The sequence below is a fragment of the Pseudophryne corroboree genome, chromosome 2 (genome assembly GCF_028390025.1).
Source record: "Pseudophryne corroboree isolate aPseCor3 chromosome 2, aPseCor3.hap2, whole genome shotgun sequence".
NCBI classification, from domain to species: domain Eukaryota; kingdom Metazoa; phylum Chordata; class Amphibia; order Anura; family Myobatrachidae; genus Pseudophryne; species Pseudophryne corroboree.
Genome location: NC_086445.1, coordinates 392,891,040 through 392,908,146, shown reverse-complemented (window position 1 = coordinate 392,908,146; position 17,107 = coordinate 392,891,040). Strand labels below are relative to the sequence as shown.

Genomic DNA, 17,107 nt, shown 5'->3' with positions numbered 1-17,107 from the left:
GCCGTCAAACGCAGCCGCGGTAAGTCTTGAAAAAGACAGGGACCCTGCTGTAGCAGGTCCCTTCTCAGAGGTAGAGGCCACGGTTCGTCCGTGAGCATCTCTTGAAGTTCCGGATACCAAGTCCTTCTCGGCCAATCCGGAACCACTAGTATTGTTCTTACTCTTCTTTGCCGTATGATCTTCAATACCTTTGGTATGAGCGGCAGAGGAGGAAACACATACACTGACTGGTACACCCAAGGAGTTACCAGTGCGTCCACAGCTATTGCCTGTGGATCTCTTGACCTGGCGCAATATTTGTCCAGTTTCTTGTTGAGGCGAGACGCCATCATGTCTACAATTGGTCTTTCCCAACGGTCTATTAACATGTTGAAGACTTCTGGATGTAGACCCCACTCTCCCGGATGAAGATCGTGTCTGCTGAGGAAGTCTGCTTCCCAGTTGTCCACGCCCGGGATGAACACTGCTGACAGTGCTATCACGTGATTCTCCGCCCAGCGAAGAATCTTGGCAGCTTCTGCCATTGCACTCCTGCTTCTTGTGCCGCCCTGCCTGTTTACATGGGCGACCGCCGTAATGTTGTCCGACTGAATCAACACCGGCTTTCCTTGCAGGAGAAGTTCCGCCTGGCTTAGAGCATTGTAGATTGCTCTTAGTTCCAGAATGTTTATGTGAAGAGACTTTTCCAGACTCGTCCATACTCCCTGGAAGTTTCTTCCTTGTGTGACTGCTCCCCAGCCTCTCAGGCTGGCGTCCGTGGTCACCAGGATCCAATCCTGAATGCCGAATCTGCGGCCTTCTAATAGGTGAGCCTTCTGCAACCACCACAGAAGTGACACCCTTGTCTTTGGTGACAGGGTTATTCGCAGGTGCATCTGCAGATGCGACCCTGACCATTTGTCCAACAGATCCCTTTGGAATATTCTTGCATGGAATCTGCCGAATGGAATTGCTTCGTAAGAAGCCACCATTTTTCCCAGGACTCTTGTGCATTGATGTACTGACACTTTTCCTGGTTTTAGGAGGTTCCTGACCAGATCGGATAACTCCTTGGCTTTTTCCTCTGGAAGGAAAACCTTTTTCTGAACCGTGTCCAGAATCATTCCTAGGAACAGCAGACGAGTTGTCGGGATTAAATGGGATTTTGGAATATTCAGAATCCACCCGTGTTGTCTTAGCACCTCTTGAGATAGTGCTAAAGCTGTCTCCAGCTGTTCTCTGGACCTTGCCCTTATTAGGAGATCGTCCAAGTATGGGATAACTAATACGCCTTTTCTTCGAAGAAGAATCATCATCTCGGCCATTACCTTGGTAAAGACCCGAGGCGCCGTGGACAATCCGAACGGCAGCGTCTGAAACTGATAGTGACAGTTTTGAACAATGAACCTGAGGTACCCCTGGTGTGCGGGGTAAATCGGAACGTGTAGATACGCATCCTTGATGTCCAAGGATACCATAAAGTCCCCTTCTTCCAGGTTCGCTATCACTGCTCTGAGTGACTCCATCTTGAACTTGAACTTTTTTATGTAGAGGTTCAAGGACTTCAGATTTAGAATAGGCCTTACCGAGCCATCCGGCTTCGGTACCACAAATAGAGTGGAATAATACCCCTTTCCTTGTTGTAATAGGGGTACTTTGACTATCACCTGCTGAGCGTACAGCTTGTGAATGGCTTCCAACACCCTCTCCCTTTCGGAAGAGACGGTTGGTAAGGCAGACTTCAGGAAACGATGAGGAGGATCCGTCTCTAATTCCAACCTGTACCCCTGAGATATTATCTGCAGGATCCAGGGGTCTACCTGCGAGTGAGCCCACTGCGCGCTGTAATTTTTGAGACGGCCCCCCACTGTCCCCGAGTCCGCTTGAGAGGCCCCAGCGTCATGCTGAGGTTTTTGCAGGAGCCGGGGAGGGCTTCTGTTCCTGGGAAGGAGCTGCCTGTTGGTGTCTCTTCTCTCTTCCTCTGCCTCGTGGCAGATACGACAAGCCCTTTGCTCTCTTATTTTTGTAGGAGCGAAAAGGCTGCGGTTGAAAGGTCGGTGCCTTTCTCTGTTGGGGAGTGACTTGAGGTAAAAAAGTGGATTTCCCGGCAGTAGCCGTGGCCACCAAGTCTGATAGACCAACTCCAAATAACTCCTCCCCTTTATACGGCAAAACCTCCATGTGACGTTTTGAATCCGCATCGCCTGTCCACTGTCGTGTCCATAAGGCTCTTCTGGCTGAAATGGACATAGCACTCATCCGAGATGCCAGTGTGCAAATATCCCTCTGTGCATCACGCATATAGATAAATGCATCCTTTATTTGTTCTAACGACAGTAAAACATTGTCCCTATCTAGGGTATCAATATTTTCAATCAGGGATTCTGACCAAACTACTCCAGCACTGCACATCCAGGCAGTTGCTATAGCTGGTCGTAGTATAACACCTGCATGTGTGTATATATTCTTTTGAATAACTTCCATCTTTCTATCTGATGGATCCTTAAGTGCGGCCGTCTCAGGAGAGGGTAACGCCACTTGTTTGGATAAGCGTGTGAGCGCCTTGTCCACCTTAGGGGGTGTTTCCCAGCGCGCCCTAACCTCTGGCGGGAAAGGGTATAATGCCAATAACTTTTTTGAAATTATCAACTTTTTATCAGGAGCAACCCACGCTTCATCACACACGTCATTTAATTCTTCTGATTCAGGAAAAACTGTTTGTAGTTTTTTCACACCATACATAATACCCTGTTTTACGGTATCTGTAGTATCAGCTAAATGTAACGTCTCCTTCATTGCCAAAATCATATAACGTGTGGCCCTACTGGAAAATACGTTTGAATTTCTACCGTCGTCACTGGAATCAGTGCCCGTGTCTGGGTCTGTGTCGACCGACTGAGGCAAAGGGCGTTTTACAGCCCCTGACGGTGTTTGAGGCGCCTGGACAGGCATTAATTGATTGTCCGGCCGCCTCATGTCCTCAACTGACTGTTTAAGGGAAGATAAACCATCACGTAATTCCACAAATAAAGGCATCCATTCTGGTGTCGACCCCCTGGGGGGTGACATCTGCATATTTGGCAATTGCTCCGCCTCCACACCAATATCGTCCTCATACATGTCGACACCACGTACCGACACACACCGCAAACTCACAGGGAATGCTCTAATGAAGACAGGACCCACTAGCCCTTTTGGGGAGACAGAGGGAGAGTCTGCCAGCACACACCACAAAGCGCTATATATACAAGGGATATCCTTATATTAAGTGCTCCCTTATAGCTGCTTTAATATATATATATATAGCCATTAATGTGCCCCCCCTCTCTGTTTTACCCTGTTTCTGTAGTGCAGTGCAGGGGAGAGACCTGGGAGCCGTTCTGACCAGCGGAGCTGTGACAGAAAATGGCGCCGTGTGCTGAGGAGATAGGCCCCGCCCCTTTTTCGGCGGGTTCTTCTCCCGCTATTTTTCCAGTCAGGCAGGGGTTAAATATCTCCATATAGCCCCTATGGGCTATATGTGAGGTATTTTTAGCCTTGTATAAGGTTTATATTTGCCTCTCAGAGCGCCCCCCCCCAGCGCTCTGCACCCTCAGTGACTGCCCAGTGAAGTGTGCTGAGAGGAAAATGGCGCACAGCTGCAGTGCTGTGCGCTACCTTATGAAGACTGAGGAGTCTTCAGCCGCCGGTTTCCGGACCTCTTCACGCTTCAGCATCTGCAAGGGGGTCGGCGGCGCGGCTCCGGGACCGGACTCCACGGCTGGGCCTGTGTTCGATCCCTCTGGAGCTAATGGTGTCCAGTAGCCAAGCAGCAAATCCACTCTGCATGCAGGTGAGTTTACTACTTTCCCCCTAAGTCCCACGTTGCAGTGATCCTGTTGCCAGCAGGACTCACTGTAAAGAAAAAAACCTAAACTAAACTTTCTCTAAGCAGCTCTTTAGGAGAGCCACCTAGATTGCACCCTTCTCGTTCGGGCACAAAATCTAACTGGAGTCTGGAGGAGGGTCATAGGGGGAGGAGCCAGTGCACACCACCTGACCTAGTAAAGCTTTACTTTTTTGTGCCCTGTCTCCTGCGGAGCCGCTATTCCCCATGGTCCTTTCAGGAACCCCAGCATCCACTTAGGACGATAGAGAAACACAAGGTCTGAATCAGAGCTGGATGTAAAAGTTGATGATTTTTTGCTGATGGCATGTGCTCAGATTGATTGGCAACAGCGAAGGCACAGAGAAGTTATTACCACAGTGACAAATAGTCAGCGTTTTGGGAAGGTAACGGTAGGTGGGGTAGCCATTGCCAATTAATTCGTAGCTGGAAAGGCTCTAGAATCTTGGGTGAGATGCTCAGTATGAGACCGCATGGGGCTCACAGGTCAGATGGTGCGAACAATCTTCCCGTTTATGTACGTGAGCAGCAGATGTGAGATAGCACCGGCAGCGGGCGCCTCCGTGCACAAGTCAGTGGCTGACTCATTAGCACATTATGAAAGTACCCTGAGAGCAAAACTAAAGCTGAGCATGCGGCTGTGTGAACCTCTGAATTATGCCCACAGTTGGTAATCCAGCACCACTGGTTTACGCAGTTTACCTTTTGCCTTGGCTGATTTGGAGCAGTAACAATAACGGTGTTACAAATTGTCAGAGCAACGAAAAAGTCAAATACGTCCATTAGTTCTGTAGTGATCTGGGAGAACAGTTCCTCACGGTTCCTCACAATCTTTAGGACTTTTGCGCAATCATTGACTTTTTCTAGTAGTTTTGGATCAGGGGTTATATCCTTTTCCTAAAAACAGAATGGCCATAAAGAAAAACGTAAACCAAAATATTGTGTTTTTTTTGTTTTGTTTTTAAACTCATCTTCTCTCCAATACATGCACATTAATTGGAGCATTTTTAAATGTCATTATTTTGGTATTTCTACAAAAAAACATTAATGTACTTTCTAATGGCCCCCATACATCTAAAGGTGGGTACACACTAGTAGATATATCTGCAGATCAATTGATCTGCAGATATATCTATGTACGGATCGGGCAGTGTGTTGAGCATACAGACTGCCCGATCCGTCGGGGGACTGACGTCATGAACTGGGCGGGCGTGTACATACGCCCGCCCAGTTTACCTGTCAATCACCGCCGGCCGCCGCAGCATGTGTACGGGCGGTGTACACACACAGCGACGCGCCAATATATCGGTAGATATATTGGCCGTCGGCTGTGCTTCGGGGCCGACGCGATACGTCTGTGAACGACGGAGTTCACAGACGTATCGGCCGTACGCACTGGCCGACGGATCCGCGATATATCGGCCGTTCAGGAGAACGGCCGATATATCGACCAGTGTGTACGGGCCTTAAGGCACCATTTCCCCTGTCATCACTGATACTCCGACCAGATCAACGGCCAAATTCCCATCAGGAAATCACTGAAATTAAACATATTAAAAATGCCTGATTTGCCGATCCCAACCTTTTTCGGTCGGGATCGTGGAATTGCCCCAATATATCTGTGATGTATGGGGGCCATAACCCATTACTTCAGATTCTGAGCTGGTGATTTCAGTCAACACTGTAATTCAATCTGAATAGGTACAAGCAGAACAAAGTATGATCTATCTATACTCCATGCAGCCATAGAAACTCTGTGGAATGGGTGAGGCTCTTACTTCGGTAGGCGCTACTGTACATCACATTACATGACTGATTCAGAACTCAAAACAAATAACCACATAATAAAAGGACCAACTTTGCTGCTGGACAAAGTATGTTGCATGCAAGGTGTACAAACACAGTATTTCTTTTTGCATGGAGGGTAAATACTGTCTCTTTTTGTATGTAGCCCACAAATACTACAAAAAGTTTCAGTTTGTATACTGCAATATAAAGTTCAGCTAGGACATGTCCTTGCCACCTCTAATCTCTCTACACGATTTACATCTGACCCATGTGCAGTGCAGCACAGTTTTAGCAAGGTGCACATTTGTGCTTTTTGTTTTGCTTTGCTCCCAACTCAGAGTGAGTTCCTAGATGTCTAACGTAACCTTGCTTCACAAGTAGTTGGATTAATGTTTTGAATTATGTTTTTGCAAATAAAACGCCAATTTTGAAGCATAACATTCTACACTTTGTAAACTGGCCTCTTCTTCCAAAGTGAAGAACTTCAGCAATTATAAAAGCACTAAACATAAATCATATTTGAAAATCATTTTGGACCATTTTCAAAAAGGAGCAGTAACTTGGCCACAATGGCAATGCACTATTTAAGACTAAACCATGCTATATTATGAGATTTATTCATCCCCTAGCGCTTACCATTGGGCTACTGAAAGCTGTGTGCTTAGAGAGGATGCTGGCCCTCATAGCTTCTGCTCTGCTGCCAGTACGTCGGTGGGTCTTGGTACTTAGACTTCTGTGCACTACTTTAACACTGTGATGGCTTCCACCACTGTCACGTCGAGTAAGTATTTCTGTCTTTGGTCCACTATCATCTTCGTCAGTGTCTACCTCTTGATAGGTTGCTAACCTCTTTGCTAGAAAGTGAAAGTTAATAGTTTAGTACAATGGATCCCAAACTGGGTGCTACAGGAAATTTGCAGGGGTGCCATGGGAACAAAAATATTTACAGTTAACGTGATTGGCAGCTACAGACACTGGTTTTGCCTATCATAAAATGTGGACAAACAGAAGGGGAACCCTGCCCACCACCACAAAACTGAACCTAAGGATGAGACATACGTACAATTTACTAAATTGAATAATGGCTTCTGACAGGGTTGGGGGAAAAAAAACAGTTTAAAAAAAAAAAAACAAAAAAAAAAAACTTTTTTTTTTTTGTTTAAACCAATTATTTTTGCATTAACATTTTAAATGATAAAAAAAGATGTAATATTAGTGCAGATGTATTAACCTGGAGAAGGCATAAGGAAATGATAAACCAGTGATATGTGCAAGGTGATAAAGGCACCAGCCAATCAGCTCCAATATGTAAATTAATAGTTAGGATCTGATTGGCTGGTGCCTTTATCACCTTGCACATATCACTGGTTTATCATTTCCTTATGCAGTCTCCAGGTTAATACATCTGCCCCCCTGTTTGTTACAATACTGTGAAACATTGCTATGTATTAGAAATCTTGATCAACCATGTTTCAATGCTTTCTAACATTAACAATACAAAGTTATCAGGCTTTGATATGATTTATTTGAAAACCAATTTTAGACTAAATATAATTAAAACATGCAAAAGTACTTTTCAGAAAAACACACAAACACAAAAAAAGAAGGCGTTAAGCATTAGCACTGGATAGGTTACTGGCATTAAACAATTTGAATAAAAACACTAGTTTAGATGCCTTTTCAGTTCTCAGTCCTGTTTCGATGCTTCGAATGAACTAAACCAAAAGAAAGAAAGAAATCTTTCTACATTAGCTGAAGATGATTGAGCAGTCAGAAGTTGTTCAATAATGGGAAATACGTTAGGTTTTGAATTGAAGTAAAACATGAAGATTAAACCATTGGTGTTTTTGTGTGTATTGCCTGTTTAATGTGTTGGTGGTGTTTACTCTAAGTGTTAACTGTGGTTTTTTTTCCTGTCCTATGGGAATGTTGGGGGAGAAGCTTGATGCTAGGCAGATTTAGCACCTCCCTTATCTGATTTACCACCCTATGGGGGTCATTCCAACCTGATCGCACGCTGCAGTTTTTCACCACGCAGCGATCAGGTCACGACTGCGCATGCACCGCAATCTGCAGGCGCGTCGTATGGGTACAAAGCGGATTATTGCTGAGCGATGGATTTAACGAAGAATACATTTGCACAACCGATAACAAGTAGATTGACAGGAAGAAGGCGTTTATGGCTGGCAACTGACCGTTTTCTGGGAGTGTTTGGAAAAACGCAGGCGTGTCCAAGCGTTTGCAGGGCGGGTGTCTGACGTCAATTCCGGGACCAGACAGGCTGAAGTGATCGCAAGGGCTGAGTAAGTTCAGACCTACTCAGAAACTGCGCAAAACTTTTTTTGTAGTGCTCCGCTGCACATACGATCGCAGGCTTGCAAAGCAAAAATACACTCCCCTATAGGCGGCGACTATCTGTTCGCAGCATTGCAAAAAATAGCTAGCGAGCGATCAACTCGGAATGACCCCCTATATCTTTGTTGTGAGTGTGATTTACTGCATTGGTTCAGCTTACTTAGATGAAGACCACAAGCAACAAGAATGTGGAAAAATAGCAGTGATTGCTTTACAATAGGCTTTTTTTTTTAAGAAGTCACAGTGTTGTGTCTGTAGTCACAGCATATAAAAAAAATAAAAATAGGAATTTAATAGCTACCGGTAATTCCTTTTCTCCTAGTTCGTAGTGGATACTGGGGTTCTGTACTTTAGTACCATGGGGTATAGATCAGGTCCACTGGAGCCTGGCACTTTAAAACCTTTTAGTGTGTGTATATGTGTGCTGGCTCCTCCCCTCTATGCCCCTCCTACCGTACTCAGTCTAGGAAAACTGTGCCCGAGGAGACGGACATACCACGAGAGAAGGAATAAATGCAACAGAGGTGAGACAACAAGCCAACAGACAACCATAACCATAAGGAGGGCGTGAACCAGAACAGAGGATAGCACAGCTATCCTGACAACATAAAAGGGACCGAAACGTCTGTTCAACCAAATTACTTACACAGGTAACCAGGATCGAAGCACTGAGGCGGGCGCCCAGTTTCCACTACGGACTAGAAGAAAAGGAATTACCAGTAGGTATTAAATTCCTATTTTCTCTTACGTCCTAGTGGATACTGGGGTTCTGTACTTTAGTACCATGGGAAAGTCCCAAAGCTCCCAAACGGGTGGGAGAGTGCTGAGACCGCTGTAAAACCGCCTGACCAAACTGAAAGTCATCCTTGGCCAAGGTATCGAACCTATAGAATTTAACAAATGTGTTTGAACCAGAGCATTGTAAATTGCCCTGAGTTCCAGGATGTTTATCGGCAGAATCGATTCCTGAACCGACCATATCCCCTGGAACTGGGCCCCTTGGGTCACAGCTCCCCAACCCCGGAGGCTGGCATCCAGTGTTAGTAGAATCCACGAGTGGACATTAAAATTCCTGCCTTCTACCAGGTGAGGAACTTGTAGCCACCATAATAGAGAAATTCAGGCTTTTGGAGATAAGGTCACTTCCTGATGCATGTGAAGGTGAGACCCCTCGACCATTTGTCCAGCAGATCCAGCTGAAATGGACGGGCATGAAATCTGCCAGATTGGATTGCCTCATAAACAGCAACCATCCTGCCCAACAGGCATATGCAAAGATGTATGGACACCTTGCGAGGACGGAGCACTGAGCGGACCATAGCCTGGATAGCCAAGGCCTTGTCCATCGCAAGAAACACCTTTTGAGACACTGTATCCAATATTATTCCCAGGAACTGAAGACGTTGGGTCGGTTTCAGGTGAGGTTTCTGGAAATTCAGGATCCACCCATGATCCGTAAGCAGGCGAGTCATTAGATCGATGCTGTGCAATAGACGCTCCCTGGACATAGCCTTTATCAGGAAATTGTCCAAGTAGGGAACTACGTTGACTCCCAATCCTGCGCAGTTGCAGCATCATCTCCGCCATGACCTTGGTGAAGACCCTCGGAGCTGTGGACAGGCCAAAGGGCAAGGCTTGAAACTGGAAATGGGTGTCTAATATGGCGAACCTGAGGTAAGCCTGATGAGGGTGTCACATGGGAATGTGTAGGTAAGCATCCTTGACATCTAGGGATACCAGGAATTCCCCCTTCTCCAGACCGGACACCACTGCCCGCAGGGATTCAATCTTGAATTTGAATACCCGCAGATACAGGTTTAGAGACTTCAGGTTTAAGATGGGTCGCATTGAACTGTCTGGTTTGGGAATGACAAAAATACTGGAGTAAAAACCCCTTTTGTGTAACGGAGGTGGTACTAGAACCACCACCCCCGTCCGCAAATGTCTTTGAATAGCCTCTTGACAAGGTAACTTCTGCTGCGGGTAAAGCTGTTAAGCCCGACTTGAAGAAACTGTGAGGAGGGAGTGATTGAAATTCCAGCTTGTATCCCTGGGAAATGAGATCCCTCACCCTAAAATCCCGGCAGGAGTTTGCCCACGCGTGGGCGAAGTGTTGAAGGCGAGCACCCACCTGAAAGTCGCCTTGCTGCTGGGGCCAACCATCACACGGAGGGCTTAGCGGAAGGGGATTTGGTGGTCTGGTCCAGGGAGGCAGAAGCTGCAGGTTTAAGGGACTTACCACAGGATCCTCTCGGAGTGGTGGAGACGCCCCGGCCCCTGCCTCTGAATCTTGCCACACGAAAGGACTGCAAGGAGGGACCTGTGTAAGAACGTCTAGCAGGTGGCGCAGCCGGCGGCAGATATTTAGACTTACCCGCCGTTGCCCGAGAGATCCATTTATTTAATCAGTCTCCAAACAAGGCATCACATGTAAAGGGAAATTTTTCTACACCCTTTTTGTAATCAGCGTCCGCTGACCACTGACGTAACCACAGAGCTCTGTGTGCAGAAACCGCCATAGCAGTAGTGCAACCATTTATCTTACACAGTTCCTTTACAACCTCGCTCATAAAATTAGCAGCATCCTGTATGTGTTGCAACAGAGTAATGACCTCATCACAGGGAAGAGTGTCAAAACCATCAATAACAGAATCAGACCACTTAACTAATGACCTGAAAATCCACCCACAAACTACTGTGGGGCGCGGTGATACGTCCGCTGCCGTATAAATTGCCTTTAGAGTAGTCTCAATTTTACGGTCAGCAGGTTCTTTAAGGGATATAGCCCCTGGAACCGGCAGCACCAATTTCTTCCCATACCTCCCTGTCCTCACTCAGCTGGGAGGAGAAAAGTAGTTATAAACCTCTGAGGAATTTTACATTTTTTATCAGGGTTTAACCAAGCCTCCCTGACCAGGGAGTTTAATTCTTTAGACACAGGAAAAGTTGCTGATGTCTTTCGAACATTAAAGTACAACTACTCATCTGGTTCTGTCTCCTGATCCGGTATGTGAAGGCCCTCTCTTACAGCAAAAATGAGAGCCTCGACCCCAGGGGACAGAGAGCTGTCCTCCTCCTCCTCAGGATGATCAGAATCAGACTGGAGCACCTGTGGCAGTAAGCATTTATGTGAAACCACTAGAGGGGGCTGAGAAGCTTTCTTGGTATCTGCTGCTTTAGCCACACAATTAATAGAGTGCTTTAACACCTGCCTCTCCTTCCTAGCTGCAGCTAATTCTGAATTTACATTCTGAATCATGCTTTTAAAACTATCTAGTCAGTCAGGTGCCTGTGAACTGTGTCCCTGTGGAGATGAGGAACATTGTTCACACATGAGTGACGAGTTACAAGCAGCACACATAACCATGTCAACAGACATCTTTCAGAACTGTAATACAGCGCAGCCCACTGGCCAACACCTCCACACAGACCCCAGAGAGCCCCTGGAGTGGCACTGAGGAGCGGATACCAGCACAAAAAACACAGCAGCACAAAGTGAAGTATGCATATGACCTAATAGTAGTGCAGCGGCACTACCGATGGCATGATCCCCCCTTTCTATGACCCTCTAGTACCAGTTTTACAGTCTGTAGCAGCGTGGGTCCTGGAGGAACAGCGTGCATGCAGCCTTGAAGATTCGCAGCAGAAGAAAATGTCGCCTTCACGCCACTGGTCCCACTTCAGGAAGCCCCGCTCCTTGTAATGGTCCCTATTACAGTTTATACTCGCTACTTATAACAAACAGTAGAATATGCATTTTACAGTACACACAAAGCCTTGAGACAGTGAGCACTGCGGGGCAACAGCCCTGAGCCAGTTTGTCCATGGCGGCTACCGCAGCTCCGGGCCCTAGACCGCCGCGTGACTTGCCGCCAAAACTGCCCAGGGGACCCGCTAAACGGGACTTGTGACTTTGGAATCTGTTAGAGGGTGGCGGCTAGCTGCTGGCGTGGGAACACATGCTAATGATGTGTGATCAGTACCTCAGGAGCTCAGTGTCCTATCAGCTAGGATTATGAACCATTAACCCTCAGGAGGCTGGTTCGTCGTCGTCGTCATCCACTCCCCCCCCCCCCACCCACCCCCACCCCCTCTAAGTCCCACAAATCAGGTAGCCTGGTTGCCAACCAGAGCTACCTGAAAATAATATACTAAAATAAAAATAATGGAAAATTTCTGGAGCTAGCCATTACATTAATGGTGCGGCTTTAAATTGCAGCCACCAGATCAAGTTCCTCTGTGTATGGTTTGCTTGAATATAACCACCAGTGAGAGCAATGTTGCAGTTGCCAAAATAAATGGAGGGATAGACAGGGCTCTAATAAGGAGGTTGGAAAGGGCACCAATAAGTCTGATTGCAGCCAAGCATTTATCAAATACAAATAGTGAGGACGGTGCCAGAACTTCCTGTGGGCCAAAACTTGCAATTTAAACTGAACTGGTTACTTCTTAATGATGGGTCTTCATTACCTTGAGCGCCTTCAGTACCATTGGAGAAAGAATGCTATATAAAACAAGATTTATGGTAAGAACTTACCGTTGTTAAATCTCTTTCTGCGAGGTACACTGGGCTCCACAAGGATTAACATCGGGGTGTAGAGTAGGATCTTGATCCGAGGCACCAACAGGCTCAAAGCTTTGAATGTTCCCAAGATGCACAGCACCGCCTCCTGTATAACCCCGCCTCCGTGCATAGGAGCTCAGTTTCGTTAACCAGCCCAATGCAGTAGCAGGTACTAGAGATGACAATCGCTCGTAACCAATTACACCACACACTCACCACAGGAGAGGGTGTCAGCGGCTATGCCATACCAACCCAAAGAAGCTAAGTGCGTCAGGGTGGGCGCCTTGTGGAGCCCAGTGTACCTCGCAGAAAGTGATTTAACAACGGTAAGTTCTTACCATAAATCTCGTTTTCTGATGTGGGGTACACTGGGCTCCACAAGGATTAACATCGGGGATGTCCTAAAGCAATTCCTTATGGGAGGGGACTCACTGTAGCGGGCACAAGAACCCTGCGTCCAAAGGAAGCATCCTGGGAAGCGGCAGTATCAAAGTCATAGAACCTTATGAACGCGTTCACAGAGGACCACGTAGCCGCCTTGCACAATTGTTCAAGGGTCGCACCACGGCGGGCCGCCCAAGAAGGTCCAACAGACCGAGTAGAATGGGCCGTAATGTGAGCAGGAGCTGATTGCACATGCTTATGTGAGGGCTGGTCTATCACCATTCTAATCCATCTGACCAAAGTCTGCTTGTGCGCAGGCCAGCCCTGTTTGTGAAATCCAAACAGCACAAAGAGAGAATCAGATATTCTAACAGAAGCAGTTCTCTTCACATAGATACGGAGAGCCCGTACCACATCCAAAGACCGCTCTTTGGGAGACAGATCAGGAGAGGCAAAGGCCGGTACCACAATCTCCTGATTAAGGTGGAACGAAGAAACCACCTTAGGCAAATAACCAGGATGAGTCCTAAGAACCGCCCGGTCACGGTGAAAAATCAGATATGGGGAACTACAAGACAAGGCACCAAAATCAGACACTCGTCTAGATGAAGCAATAGCCAGCAGAAACACCACCTTAAGGGAAAGCTACTTAAGATCAGCTGAACCAAGGAGGTTCAACCGGAGACTCTTGTAACGCCTCCAAAACCGACAAGTCCCAAGGAGCCACAGGAGGGACATAGGGAGGTTGGATACGCAACACACCCTAAGTAAAGGTATGCACATCAGGTAAGGTCGCAATCTTTCTCTGAAACCACACCGACAAGGCAGATATTTGAACCTTGAGGGAGGCCAGACGCAGGCCTAAGTCCAGGCCCTGCTGAAGAAAGGCCAACAACTTGGCTGTACTAAACTTGGAAGCGTCATAATCGTTACATACGCACCAAACAAAGTAAGAATGCCAGACCCTATAATAAATCCGAGCAGAAGCCGGTTTCCGGGCTCGCAACATAGTTTGAATGACCGCCTCAGAAAACCCTTTAACGCCTCAAGACAGAAACTTCAAGAGCCACGCCGTCAAAGACAGCCGGGCTAGGTCCTGGTAGAAACAGGGGCCCTGAACGAGGAGGTCTGGGCGTTGTGGAAGTAGAATTGGACGCTCTGACGATAGGCCCTGCAGGTCTGAGAACCAGTGCTGTCTGGGCCACGCTGGAGCTATGAGAAGCAGAATTCCATTTTCTTGCTTGAACTTCCGAATTACCCTGGGCAGGAGTGACACCGGAGGGAACACGTACGGCAGCCGAAACCTCCACGGCACCGCCAGCGCATCCACGAATGCTGCTTGAGGATCCCTTGTCCTTGCTCCGAAGACCGTAACCTTGTGATTGTGTCGAGACGCCATCAGATGTACGTCTGGAAGGCCCCACTTTTCCACAAGGAGTTGAAACACTTCTGGATGGAGGCCCCACTCGCCGGCATGCATGTCCTGACTACTGAGAAAGTCCGCTTCCCAATTCAGTACTCCCGGAATGAATATTGCCGAAATGGCCGGTAGATGGCGTTCCGCCCATTGCAGAATCCGTGAGACTTCCTTCATTGCCAAACGGAAACGAGTGCCGCCTTGATGATTTACGTAAGCCACTGTGGTGGCGTTGTCCGACTGTACTTAACAGGACGGTTCTGAATTAAATGCTGGGCCAGGTTCAACGAATTGAAGACCGCCCGCAATTCCAGACTGTTGATCGAGAGGAGAGATTCCTCCTTGGTCCACCGACCCTGAAGGGAGTGTTGCTCCAGCACCGCGCTCCAACCTCTTAGACTGGCATCTGTCGTCAACAGGACCCAGTCGGATATCCAGAAGGGACGGCCCCTGCACAATCGTTGGTCCTGGAGCCACCAGTGCAGCGACAGACGGACCTCCGGAGTCAATCAGATCATGTGAGACCTGATCCGGTGAGGCAGGCCGTCCCACGTGGCTAGAATCAGCCTCTGGAGAGGGCGAGAATGGAATTGAGCATACTCCACCATGTTGAATGCTGACACCATGAGGCCCAGCACCTGCATCGCCGAATGTATCGACACTTGCGGACGAGAAAGGAAGCAATGAATCCTGTCCTGAAGCTTCAGGACTTTCTCCTGGGACAAGAACAACCGCTGGTTGTGAGTGTCCAATAGCGCTCCCAGGTGCACCATGCTCTGAGCAGGGACCAGGGAGGATTTCTTCCAGTTGATGAGCCACCCGTGGGCTTTTAGAAACCGGACAGTCATATCCAGATGACGTAGAAGTTCTGGGGAATTTGGCAGGATCAACAAGTCGTCCAGATACGGCAGTAACCTGACCCCTTGACGGCGGAGTACCACCGTCATCACCGCCATAACTTTGGTGAAGACTCGCGGAGCCGTAGTTAAACCAAAAGGTAACGCCCGAAACTGGTAATGGAGGTTGCCAATCGCAAACCTCAGGTATTGCTGATGGGACACTGCTATAGGAATATGCAGGTAAGCATGCTGTATGTCCAGGGAGACCATATAATCCCCAGGTTCCAATGGCCAGAACTATAGAGCGAAGGGTTTCCATACGGAACTTGGAAACTTTCAAAAACCTGTTCAATGCCTTGAGATTGAGAATGGGCCGTGAGGACCCATTCGGTTTCGGGACCAGAAACAGCGGAGAATAGTACCCCCGGTACCTCTGAGCAAGAGGCACCTGTACTACCACTCCTGTATCGGGGAGGGTTTGTACCACCAAATGTAGAGTGTTTGCCTTTGTCTGGTCCAACGGGACGTCTGTCAGGCAAAATCGATGAGGGGGGCGGTTTTTGAAGGCAATGGCGTAACCTCGAGTGACGACTTCCCGTACCCAGGCATCTGAAGTGGTCTTCATCCATTCCTGGGTATACTCTAGAAGCCGGCCCCCCACCCTGGGATACCCCAGGGGGAGGCCCGCCCTGTCAAGCGGCAGGCTTATCCGTCTTGGAAGCTGGCAGACGGGCAGCCCAGGCTCTTTTGGGCTTCGGCTTACCAGGTTTGGAAGTGCGGGCCTGCTTGTTATACGCCTGACCTTTTGCTTTACCTGTAGGACGAAAGGGGCAAAAGGAAGTACCTTTAGCCTTCGACACAGAAGGAGCGGTACTTGGCAGTCAGGCAGTTTTGGCAGTTCAGTTCTGACGAAACCGCACCTTCACATTGGCGGAGAAACGCGTAAGGACCGGGGCTTACTTCACGTCGGTGTCCTTCCTGCTACTAGCGGCTTATGGTCAAGCAATACTTCTTGGTGCTGTATCCGTTTGCATGCTGATCGGCTTTGGAGACTCTCCGGTGCACCTCGCTAAAGGTGCTTTCCTCGCAACTGTGACTGAGACCTACAACGGGGGCCGTCCACGGATAACTAAAGGATATACTCCTGGCTGTGAGTATAAAGTGGACATTTTTACAATTATGCAAACAGGCAACAATATCTGATCCTACTCAAATAGGCGCCACCTCATTAATGTGTTCCCAACTCTCAAGAGAAAATAATATAAAATGAATATACATTCCTTATGGTCGTTCCATGAATCTCTTCATCCACATCGAGATATAGCATATAATTAACTCCACATGTGGGAAGAAACACATAAATTTTTCATGTGTAGTACAATAAATTTAATGTGACATCATATAAAAATAACATAAAAACATGTGTTCCACGGTGATGTCCCTGAGGGACTGAACAATTACCAGATTGGATGGAGAACTGATGGAAAGCAGTTCTCAATCAAGCTCTTATTAATTGGTCCAAAGGGTAAGCCACCCGGGTAGGCAGAAACTCAGGAACAATACTGTCAATCTGGCTAGCATCCAGTACCTTCAGGGTGGCTCCGGAAACCAGGGTCCTCTGACACAGTTCACCAACGCGTTTCAACCCTTTTTAGCTGGGTCTTTCTCAAGGCAGTGTGTCAGAGTCTGATTCATCCCGTCCTTAAAAGTAAGTCTTAGCCAATCGGAAAGCCTCTGTTCGTGCGCCCCCGGCCGGAAGTGCGTCATCCTCGTCGTGACCGGAAGTGCGTCATCCGCAGCGTCCGTTCGTCGTGACCGGAAGTACGTCATCCGCAACGTCCGTTCGTCCATTCCTCCTATCATCATGCGTGTCATCAGCGGTGCACACTAGTGTT

General features: G+C 47.8%; 1 protein-coding gene across 2 annotated transcripts in view; it reads right to left on the bottom strand.

Annotated features, from left to right (window-relative positions):
- Positions 1–17,107, bottom strand: part of ATP10A (ATPase phospholipid transporting 10A (putative)) — a 483,218-nt gene that overhangs the window by 188,718 nt on the left and 277,393 nt on the right. For both annotated transcript variants that reach the window (XM_063953310.1, XM_063953309.1), the window contains exons 8-9: positions 6,290–6,507; positions 4,568–4,762 (exon numbers count right to left, since the gene is read on the bottom strand). In XM_063953310.1, coding sequence (XP_063809380.1) covers positions 4,568–4,762; positions 6,290–6,507 — 413 coding nt within the window. The remainder of the gene's footprint in view (positions 1–4,567; positions 4,763–6,289; positions 6,508–17,107) is intronic.